This window comes from Staurois parvus, unplaced genomic scaffold, assembly GCF_062004578.1.
Source record: "Staurois parvus isolate SC_StPar_1 unplaced genomic scaffold, SC_StPar_1.0 ptg000151l, whole genome shotgun sequence".
NCBI lineage: Eukaryota > Metazoa > Chordata > Amphibia > Anura > Ranidae > Staurois > Staurois parvus.
In genome coordinates, this window is record NW_028317947.1 from 21,462,840 (window position 1) to 21,475,194 (window position 12,355).

The following is a 12,355-nucleotide window of genomic DNA, read 5'->3' on the forward strand; positions in this document are numbered from 1 at the left end:
CAGAGCTTGAACCATTTTGCAAAGACGAATGGGCAAAAATTTCACTCTCTAGAGGTGCAAAGATGGTAGAGACATCCCCAAAAAGACTTGCAGCTGTAATTGCAGCAAAAAGTGGTTCTACAAAGTATTGACTCAGGAGGGCTGAATACAAATGCATTCCACACTTTTCACATTATTATTTATAAAAAATTTTGAAAACCATTTATCATTTTCCTTTCACTTCACAATTATGTGCCACTTTGTGTTGGTCTATCACATGAAATCCCAATAAAATACATTTATGTTTTTGGTTGTAACATGACAAAATATGGAAAATTTCAAGAGGTATGAATACTGTTTCAAGGCACTAAGGGCTTGATTTGTAGTCTACCCAACTACAAGCCGTTCTAGAAGTGGAAGCAATCTACAGAGATTCCAGAAATGATGCATGCGACATGATATCTAGTCATAGTGAATGATGAGGAGAGTGCATGTACTAAACCCAGCAGGCTCTGATGTTATTACACACTGACAGCTGGCTGAACTTCCCAGCCTTTATATTATTTTCACTGACGTTACTTCACTCCGTGTACTCTCCCATAAGTAGCTAAAAATTCATCCCCCAACCATGCTTAACTGAACGTTCCAATAAACAGAACAGTCTTATGTCTATCTGCTAAGGTGGACATAAACATAAAACGATTGTTGTAAATTAACTGGATCCAAAGAATATTCTCATGAGATACAGTGATAGGCAACGTTGCTTAACATTCTCTGCTCACTATGATTGTTCTCCCCCACCATCACTGATGGAGTTGTCCTAGTTACTACATGGATCTGAAACATTGCTGGTAGTAGAACTTTATAAGACAAGCTTGATGCTACAATAAAGAACTGGACAATTTTAAGTTGGAGTGATGTTGACCTACTACAGAAATGAAGACAAAATACAGTGGCCCTAACTCACAACTGCAAGGGAATGTCTATGGCCACCTTAAATCCAAACTGAATTTTTAGTTTAAATGCGCCAAATACATTCCAGGTGTATCAAACGTTGTGCATAGACAGACCAATCTTTTCAATGTTCTCTCTTCAGAGGTCTAACAACCCCCCCCCCCGCAGAGTCCAACCAATAGCTTCGGTATCAACAAAGCTCATGCTCCCTGCTGATTGGAGAGCTTTAGCTCTAACTCAGAAAGGGCTGTGTCAGACCTTTCCAGAGAGAACACTGCTTCACACAAAAAGCAAAGAGTCCTTCTCTGCAGCATGCTGGCAAGGAACAGGCTTTTATACTCTGGCTGTGACTGCTGAAGAAAATTAACTATAAGTCCTCATGCACACGGGACGTTTTTACAGCGGCTGTTTTTGGCTTTTTACATTTTTTTATATAGCCAGTAAACCTCCCAGCATGTTATCCTATGTGTCCATGCACACATTGACTGTAATCAATGTGTTTTGGCAGGGGCGTTTTTTGGCTAGAAAAAAAACCCAGGACTAGTGGGTTTCTATAGGAGTTTTTTAGCTGTAAAAATGCTCTAACGTGGTAAAACGCCGCAATCCCGCGTTTTTGGACTTTTTTTGTAAAAACCCACCGAAAACTTAGCAAATTGCCGCTAAACGCTATTGCAAAAATACTAAAAAACACTGAAAAACTCACGTTTTTAAACGTGATTTTACACAGCTAATGTTACCAGCGTTATTAAAATGCCCCATGTGCATGAGGACTAAGACCTTTTATACCTGTTGTTTTGATGCACCGGGATGTAACAAAAACATGTTCAGTACAAGCATGTTAACAAAATAAATATCAGAGGCAAAAATATGTATCCATTGTTAGATCAGTACAAGCACACATTTCAAACGTTAAATCCCAAGCAAGGAAGTTAGTAACCACAAAAGTGTCTACCTTCCACTTACGCCATGACAATGACACAGAAATCCAGCCAGTTCCATGGGTCCCTGAGGAATGTAAAACTATCGATACAAAAGCCTCGAGCAAAAATCTTTACTAAGGACTCAAAAGTATAAATGCCCGTAAACGTGTACCTGAAATCAGATGTAGGACAAAGGCAGGGACAAAAGAGGATTAAAGAGAAAGATAACTACAAAAAAAACACAGAAAGATAATAATAAAAAAAGAAAAACACTATGCATTTGTTATCACATTATCCCTGGGAGGAAACCAAACAGAAACGGAGTAACAAAACGTATTATTCTAGGTTTATTATAATATTTATAGGTATTAACACCAGGGGTAGTTGAGATCCAGGGATCAACAACCCAACCACCCCATGCTGGAGCAAACTGAATTCTGCTTTATTGGATTTGCTTTGCCTTCCTCTAGAACAACTGTGGGTATAGGATTGTGTATATGGAGCTTTTCTATTCGTGTGTGTTTTTTTTTTCTTTCTTCTATTTTGAACTAGAGGTGTTTTATTAATCATACTATTTAACTATGCAATATTAATAACTACAAAATATGGTAGACATCCTCAAAGATAAAAGATGTATGCATAAAGATAGATTTTATATACATACACACATGTGGCAGCACAGTGGCAAAATGGTTAGCACTTCCGCCTGGAAGTACTCGGGTCGTTGGTTCGAATCCCAGCCACGGCACCACATGTATGGAGTTTGCATGTTATCCCTGTGCCTGCGTGGGTTTCCTCCGGGTACTCCGGTTTCCTCCCACACTCCAAAGACATGCTGGTAGGTTAATTGGCTCCTGTCTAAATTGGCCCTAGTATGTGTATATATGAATGTAAGTTAGGGACCTTAGATTGTACGCCCCTTGAGGGTCAGTGACTGATGTGAATGTACAATATATATATGTGTGTAAAGCGCTGTGTGAATGGACGGCGCTATATAAGTACCTGAAATATATATTATATATATATATATATATACACACACACAATAAAATATGTGTGTGCATATATATATATATATACATATACATATATACATATACATATATATTGGGTATTTACAGTTGAGTTTACTGTCAGTTTTTTTGTTTTGCTGTATCTTTTTTCTAGGTGAGGAAAATGCACTCTTGAACCCTAAAGGGGATAGGAGAAAGGAGAACACTCACATACTTGTATATGTTGCCCCCTCGTCAGCTGGAACAGCAAAGCTTCACTAACTCACTCACAAAAAATGTTACAGAATGTAAGTGAAGAAGAGACAAGGCAGCAACACATGTAAGCAAATGTTTCACTATCCCCTGCTGTGTCCTCCATTGTGACCCTGCCTTTGACATTAGCCAAAGACTTTTGTCACCAGAACAGGTATCCCCATGGAAAGATTTTCCCTTCTAGTTTTGGTGACAACTCCAATTTTTTGATTTTCCTTCACTTTAAGTTCCAATGACAGTGGTCACCAAGACAAATAGAGGGTGTATATTCCCAATGAAGACACAGACAACAATGAAAACAAACCTGACAGAATTTTTAAAGTCTCATTGCTCTATCCAAAACAAAAAAAAAAGAAAAAAAAAAAAGATTTGGTTGTACAGCAGACACACTGTCAAAAAAAGTACCACTTAAGTTCTTGTATTTGTATCAAAGATATTTATGAATTCCACTAGAAACAATTTTAATAACAGTCAAAAAAGACTTAAAAGATAGCATTGCTGGTTTATAGTAAAACAGTGATAATTAGTACTATACACCTAAAGATATTACAAAATATATGTAATAAAATAATAATTATTTTGCTGGAACAATGTTGTATTGGATATCATATAGTATGAATAACAGCAAATACTATTTTCATTCAAATGTACAGTAACACTGATTCTATGAATCAAGCGGCAGGATCTGTTTAGGACTAGGTGAAAAGTAATAACATAAATAAAAAGGTATATAAACATGCAAACACACATTATGTGTATGTATTCTACTCACTCAACATTCTTGGACCAAGGTGGTGGGTCACTCATGGTCATAAAAACACAATTCGTTAAGATGGTTATCATAATAAAAAAGCTAAATATTGTACAGAGGGGTTAAGGAAAGAATGTGACAGAAACAAATTAATACAATACTCAACAAATAAAACCATAATTTGTAAGTCAAATGTATGAAATATGCTACAGATTTCTGTATGGCTTTGCTGATGACAAGGGATGAGAAAACAGGGCAAAGTTCAGTTTGTTGGATATTTGACAAACCCAGCAGAAAGTCCATGAAACATATGGGAGGTGAAGCTTGTCATTTTTTTTGGCCTTTTTCAAGAATAATATGCAAGCTAAAACCATGGTTGACTTGGCACTACCATGGGGGGACACAAACCAATGCAAAAAGAATACAAAAAATATACTGTTCATCAGCAAGAAGGTTGACAGTGCGGCCGCTCGCTTTATGTCTCAATATCAGACTCCAAGCCCTCAGTGGTATGGAGATGCGCTACTGACTGGTCTGCGGCTGTTAGTGTGTGTGACACCACGTGGATGGGGAAAACAGCAGAGGATGTCAAAGATTACACTGGTCTATTATCTGACAGCTTGTGGGAGTCTTTATGTGTGTGGAGGCACACTGGGTCAATGTTTCAGCCCTATATGGAGCGGGCAGCCAAACTGTCATCCAGGCAGCGAGGAGAATAGCGTGGGACTTTCACAGCGCGATGTCAACACATGGGATGATCTGCCTTATATACACCTACAACTGTGAGTGCAACGTTACTTGTGTTCTACTTATTTAATAAAGGTTCTGGCTGCTCTAGGATCCTGTGCGCTCTGTTCCTTTTTGCCTGTGATTTGAACAGGAATGCGTTCCTGTCCAAATCACATATGGTTTTCCTCCAGGTGCAGTACGATTTGCAGTGCGACTTGAGCCATTCATTTTGTATGGGCTCAAATTGCATCAAAAGGTATCGGTACTCGGTATCGACAAGTACTTGACCCAAAGAATGGGTACTCGTATTTACCGGTAAAAAAACTGGTATCGGTGCAACCCTACATTAAAGTGACACCTAAAGAAAAGTAAACAAAAGTTCCCCTTAATATTCAAACCAGCTCTTTATCCAGGCATGCAGCCTTGGTGACTAGGAAAGGGAAAGTGGCGAGCATGTGGTTCAGTCTACCTGTACGATATCAGGCTACATGCCTTTTAACATTAAAAGGGGGATGACAAAGCCTTTTCCCCCTGACGTAAATGCATCATCAATCAGGTTGTCCAATTTGTAAATCCAGTGGCAATCATGATGAGCCATTGCCCAAAGATGTTGCCCCACCACAACCCCATCGCTAACATACAGAATCCCTGGAGCATAACATATGCCTGCGATCCCCTTCTGCTTTGTTTACATTCCAGCAGCCGGGGGTTCAAGTGGGCAAACTCACCAAATATGGCCAGTTTGCTAAGTCCTTCGCCAAACCATGAATAGGCTAGGTTTGAGTTGAATGTGAGCTCATCCCAATTGATGGCTATCAGTAGAACAAGTCAGAGGTGGTTTTCTTTATATAAAAAGGCACAGAATACAAAGAGGTAACGCATAGTAATAATTAGTCATTACTGCTACACAATACCACAGTGTTATATGGATGCAAAATCAAAAAATATTGTTTTTCCTGTGCCAAAAGACTGTAGATCCACAAGACACCTGAAGTGCACCTCCAAAAGAGAACAATACCCATGATTCTAGCTAGTGGAAGTCATTGTTGGAGCAAGTGATTGCCATATTCCCATCTCACTATCTCATACAAGTGAGATGGGGGAGTAACTTGTTTAGATGTATCAAAGGGTGATTTTTTTTTATTTCTTTTTTTTTGTTTTTGTATCATCTGAATCAAAATAATTTACATAGGCCGACTACTGTAATGCCTAAAAAAAGATAAATCACAACAAAATACCTTGAAAGAAAAGACAGAATTTTTTTTTATGAAAGGATATGCATGGATGAGGACTTTTATTGCTCCAGTTCTGAAAGGATTAAAAGGGTCCAGTAAATATAAAGCATTGGTAGCAGTGAAGCGAAATATTGCTTTCCCTTTATTCAGGACAATGAAAGTCTGTGGAAAGAGATAATACAGTAACCTGCTGGCATGAGATTACAAAGATAAAAAGACTGTACAGAAAACTGCTCTACAAACTCAATAAAGTAATGCAAGAGGTAAAGGGCTGTATCCATAGCAAACAATCATGCTCCTTGCACAGATTATTCAATAGAACTGTAGCAGTGGTGTATAGTAATTAAAAAACAAACAAACAAACAAAAAAACACAAAAAGTTAACCTGTTAGCACTGAAATTTAATGCCAACTTGCTTTAATAAAAAAAAAACCTGAAGGCTCCAGGACTATCAACCTGATCTATATTAATCACCTAGCAAGTCACTGAACTCAACCTGCATGCTAGGCAGGTGCACACATTTTTCAGCATTCAGTGGCTATGTGCGTATTTCTAGTCAGATACTCAGAAGGTAGTAAATTCAAAATAGGAATGATTTTCAATCACAGTTCCCATATTTCTAACCTTAGATGAAAAAAAAGCAGTGAGAACAGGTATGATACATGTGACGGGAGTCACTTTGAGTGGGGGGCCCATGGAACCCAGCTCACTTTGGAGAGGTGGGGAGACCAGTCTCAGCTCCCCATCTCCCTCTTATGTTTAAGTCACCCTGTGCCTGTTAGGGGTACAGGGTGATCTGTCCTATTAATGTGTGGGCTTTGTTATGTGGTTGCATCCCATTGTTCTATTGTTTGTCAGGTTTGGGAGCACTCTATTATGGGATGTATGTGTTTATGTGTATTAGCTTAGGGGGGGGGGGATATCTCCAACATCCCTCCCTCCTAATGGAACTGTCTGCTGGTGTGAAGTTTGAATACCTGTGTGTCTCTTATTACTAAATGTAGGTTGTCCCGCCCTGTGTCATTATGCAGGGAGGGGGGATTGCCCCCTGAGTGTATATATCTTGTAGCTGTGTTCAAATAAAGTAGTCTACTTTCTGGGTTACTTCATGATTGGTCGTCTAGTCTTGTTTGGTCGGCTGTGGTGTCTGTGGTCGGTGTTCGTACGGGGAAGCGGTATTCTAAAGGTAGTATTGTCTGGGTCGGTTCCTGTACAATTCATAAATGTATTATGTCCAAACTGCTCACTGCTAGACCAAAGCTTATTGGTACAAGTAGAGGCACAAAGAAGATAGTATGTAGACAAGGAGCTTTGTTCTGCTTCACGCTCATAAAGTCTGTGTGTTTAAAGGCTCCTTAAAGCCTAACTCCAGTTTTGCTATCACTTTAAATAGTTTTTTTGGGCCAAGATGGTGCAAACAATCTATTTCCATTACTAATACATGCAGGTGATGTCAGTTCTTTATAAACATTACATAGCCACCTCAGCCTCTGCAACATTTACAAAATCTGCCCCTTTCTGACCAATGACACCACAAAACAACATATCCACGCCTTGTTTATATCTCACCTTGATTACTGCAACTCCCTCCTCACTGGTCTACCTTTGCACAGGTTGTCCCCCCTTCAGTCTATTATGAATGCTGCTACTAGACTGATACACATTACCAACCAATCAGCAACTGCTGCGCTTCTCTGCCAATCCCTTCTCTGGCTTCCACTAACCCAACGTATAAAATTCCAAATACTAACCACAACATACAAAGCCATCCACAACACTGCCCCTGGCTACATGGTTCTGACCAGCTCAGTTGATTGCTTTAAAAAAAAGGCCTGGATTCTTTCCTGGATACACAGAATATAACTGGATATAACATTTATAGGTAAGGTTGATCCAGAGAATATCCGATTGCCTCTCGGGGGATCAGGAAGGAATTTTTTTCCCTGCAGGAGCAAATTGGATCATGCTTTTCTGTTTTTTTTTTTGCCTTCCTCTGGATCAACTGTGGGTAGAGGATTATAACTTGTTTCTTTTTAATGGTTGAACTGGATGGGCTTTTGTCTTTTTTCAGCCAGACGATATTTACATTTTTCTATGAACATCACTAACCTCATCTGCAGATATCGTCCAAATCACCTGCTCCTCTACTCCCAAAGACTTCTTGCTCTCTAGCTCCCTCATCACCTCCAGGACTTCTCCAGAGCCTCTACCATCCTCTGGATCTCCCTACCACAGTAAGTCCAGTCAGCCCCCACCCTCTCTGCCTTTAGACAATCTTTGAATACTCACTTATTCAAAGAAGGCTACCCCACCTCCACCTAAGAACTGTACTTGAGCCACCTCCATCAGATCATCCCGCGCAACTATCACCTTTTGTACCACCTCACCTTCCTTTAGATTGTAAGCTCCACGAGCCGGGCCCTCCTATTCCTTCTGTACGGACACGTATTGTAATTGTACTGTCTCCCTTATATTGTAAAGCACTGAGCAAACTGTTGGCGCTATATAAATCCTGTATAATAATAATCATCTATACAGTATACAGATGCTGTGTTCTGGCAGTACAGGGACTTCTCATCCCATCCCTGGGACAAAATTGAGTTGGGCTGAGTGCTTTTCAGTCATTCACAGCAAGCCCCATATTATTACCAATTAATATAAGGCTTCATCTTAATGGCTGAAATGGAGATCAAGATGTCACCTGCCACCTCTCTATCATGGCCAATCAGAAGAAGCCTAGTATTCACTGATAAAAATGAAAGGCTTGCGGCCAAGCAGCGCCACTAGTTCTCATTACCGTAACCTTATAAGAAACTATGCAACTTTGTTTTTCCTGTTTTTATACATTGTGTATACAGTAATTCCTACTGAACTAAGTTGCCAACTTTAATAAATTATTATTACCTTCTCTGAGGTATGTGTAAGCAGCCAATTATTTGCATCTTAAACTAAAATTAAAAAAAGGTCAATGCACTTAAAAGTGATACTAAACCCCGGACCCTGCATTCACTATATCTAGTCTCCCCGGACCCTGCATTCACTATATCTGGTCTCCCCGGACCCTGCATTCACTATATCTGGTCTCCCCGGACCCTGCATTCACTATATCTGGTCTCCCCGGACCCAGCATTCACTATATCTGGTCTCCCCGGACCCGGCATTCACTATATCTGGTCTCCCCGGACCCTGCATTCACTATATCTGGTCTCCCCGGACCCTGCATTCACTATATCTGGTCTCCCCGGACCCTGCATTCACTATATCTGGTCTCCCAGGACCTTGCATTCACTATATCTGGTCTCCCCGGACCCTGCATTCACTATATCTGGTCTCCCCGGACCCCGCATTCACTATATCTGGTCTCCCCGGACCCTGCATTCACTATATCTGGTCTCCCCGGACCCTGCATTCACTATATCTGGTCTCCCAGGACCTTGCATTCACTATATCTGGTCTCCCCGGACCCTGCATTCACTATATCTGGTCTCCCCGGACCCTGCATTCACTATATCTGGTCTCCCCGGACCCTGCATTCACTATATCTGGTCTCCCCGGACCCTGCATTCATTATATCTGGTCTCCCCGGACCCCGCACTCACTATATCTGGTCTCCTCGGACTCTGCATTCACTATACCTGGTCTCCCCGGACCCCGCATTCACTATACCTGGTCTCCCCGGACCCCGCACTCACTATATCTGGTCTCCCCGGACCCCGCATTCACTATATCTGGTCTCCCAGGACCCCGCATTCACTATATCTGGTCTCCCCGGACCCCGCATTCACTATATCTGGTCTCCCAGGACCCCGCATTCACTATATCTGGTCTCCCCGGACCCTGCATTCCCTATATCTGGTCTCCCCGGACCCTGCATTCACTATATCTGGTCTACCAGGACCCTGCATTCACTATATCTGGTCTCCCACAGTACACAGAACATGGAAATACAATTATTTTAGTAAATATAAACTACTAAATACCTTTTCTCATTAGCAATATATAGCAGTCTTGTGACTTCTATCAGTGTCCAGCAGAACAGTGGTTAGAGCTTGTAGGAGGAGTTTTCATTCTCCTGTAGCAGGATACAGGACCTCTGACCTCTGTCTGGACAGTGCTGATTGGCCCTGTGCTGATCACATGCACTCTCCCAAGAACAAAAAAAAAAACTCTCTAGCAATACACACCAAACTGAGCATGTTCAGCTTGTCCCTAGCCTCTTTTCTATCAGGAGATATTTGGGAGACACTGGAAGAAGGGAGGATCAGAAAAGAGGCTCAGACATCCTTTTTACACAATGCAGAGGATTAACCCCTTAGGCTCCACAGTGAGTATAACAAGCATGCTTTACTGCATATACAGACTGATTGTACTGTTGTGGGTTTAGTAACGAAAAGTACTTAACCCGGGCCCCCCTCCCCCCCAAAAAATGTAAAAGCCAGCTACAAATCCTATACTGGTATTTTTTTAATACATTTTTTGCTCACATTTTTCTCCTCTGGCAAGGAGAAAAGATACCATGTATCTTTTTCTCAATTCAAGAGGAGGAAGCGTACAGGGGAAGACTGTACAGTTATTGATCGCTGTGATAGCCAATCACAAGCTTATCACTGTAAATATGCTACACAGTCTTAATATCAGTCTTAAAATTGTATTAATCCCAAAAGCAATGTATTATATTACAGCTTACCAATTCTTAGATGTGGGGGCTGCATTAGTTTTCTTTTATAGGCTTTATTTCTTTTATTTTCACCTGCTGATCTGGCCAGTAAGTCAGTTGTTTTTCAAAGGAATATGCTCTCTCAGATGTATCAGTTAAAAGGGATGAGACAAACCATTCAGCACTGGCACGGGTGCTTACAATAATCAGCTTTTATTTATGTAAAACCTTTATCCCAAAAGGAAAAAGCAAACTGTTTGCTGTAAGTGCTTATAAAGTGTTAGCTGAGTTTGGCTTCAATTTGTCAATGCATCTAAATCTGCTAGTACATCACTTCGCTCCCCCAGACTGACAATCCTGCTGCCCTCCTGTGCTACTTCATCCAGAGTGGGGATACTCTAATACAGGAGGTATGTTAGTGGTCAGATCACCCGGTGAAAACAGAGAGAAAAAGGCCTAAAAAAAAAAACTAATGCAGTCACCACATCTAATGATTAGTAAGCTGTATAATTATATTACATCAATCAATCAGCTAGTGCAGTAGGAATTGGCCGAACGTCAGTCTGTGTGTACAGTTCTCTGTTCGATAGAAGCTATTCTCAAGTTTGTCTTCTGTTGAACGGGCATCCTGGAAAATCAGCATCCAATCAGCTCTCACGTCAAATGGCTGTGAGCACTGACCAGTGTTTTCTGGGGAGGGGGGGGGGGGTTCACTGCATCAACACCTAATGTATTGATGCAACAAACTGTCAGGGGTTTAAAAAAAAAAAACAGCTTTCTGTAAACCCCCATATATCAGCACTCAGACCACAGTGGGGCAGCTGTAGGGGCCGATCAGGCCCTTCATGAATGCACATTTTGATAAGCAACATGATTTTTGTGAGGAGAGGGCAGAGGAATGAGTAAATCACTGCACTTCTCCTGTAATCAGTAAACTGGAGGTGTGTCTAGGTCCTGCTGTTGATGTTGTGTGTCAAGGCTGGGCTCCTGCTACTTAATGAGCAGCTCTTTTCTTTCAGCTGCTCAGCTATCAGTTAATTACTTGTTGTCTCCACAGTGACTTACCTGGATACCAATACCTGCCTCATTAGTCCAGCCCACAGCCAGGCTTTTTTTCTATTTAATCAGCTTAGCTCATTTCCTCCTTGCCCTTGCGTGGTCTATGATCTCCAGTGTGTTTTTGCCTGTGTTCCTGTGTACAACTCGGTCTGGCTGACTTCTCTTCTGGTTCCTGATTTTTGGCTCCTGACTACATTTACTTCTGGTTTCCTGACCCTGGCTTGTCTGATTACCCGCACAGGCATCCAAACCCTTGGCTTCTGTTTTGACTACGTTCCCTATCTATGTTATAATTGCTATTTCATTAAAGGTGTGATTTTAACTGCACCTTCTTGTCTTTGCCTGGTTTATGGTTCCTGACACATTAGAAGCCTGGGCACTGGCTGTCTTGTCTGGCAGATGTGTCTAAATCACAGGAAGAGCTGTAGAGCCTTACATATCCTTTGGCAGTTAAAACAGTTCCCATATACATATTCCTTTCTACTTCACGTTTATCAGTTTGCCTGGAGTTCAGCTTTAAAACCGTTCTAATAAAGGTAATATCATCAGCATTACCAGGATATATGCAAACTACTATTTGGGGTAAGAACAGGGGTGTATTTACCACAAGGCAAACAAGGCATTTGCCTAGGGCGGCATTTTTCGGTGGGGGGCAGCACTGCCCCTCAGAAAAAGGGACACATGTGGCATGGGGACCTGGTGGGTTCTGAGAGAGGCTGTGGGTTTCATGATGGTGTATGCACAGCCCAACTCTTGTTCCCAGGGATGTCCAGAGCTGTGAAGGTGAGTGTCTTTCACTCTCTTGC

General features: G+C 41.3%; 1 protein-coding gene across 3 annotated transcripts in view; it reads right to left on the reverse strand.

Annotated features, from left to right (window-relative positions):
* Positions 1-12,355, reverse strand: part of SCN4A (sodium voltage-gated channel alpha subunit 4) — a 135,707-nt gene that overhangs the window by 80,678 nt on the left and 42,674 nt on the right. For all 3 annotated transcript variants that reach the window (XM_089674631.1, XM_089674629.1, XM_089674630.1), the window contains exons 3-5: positions 5,876-5,995; positions 3,891-3,979; positions 1,897-2,025 (exon numbers count right to left, since the gene is read on the reverse strand). In XM_089674631.1, the coding sequence (XP_089530757.1) occupies positions 1,897-2,025; positions 3,891-3,979; positions 5,876-5,995 (338 nt within the window). The remainder of the gene's footprint in view (positions 1-1,896; positions 2,026-3,890; positions 3,980-5,875; positions 5,996-12,355) is intronic.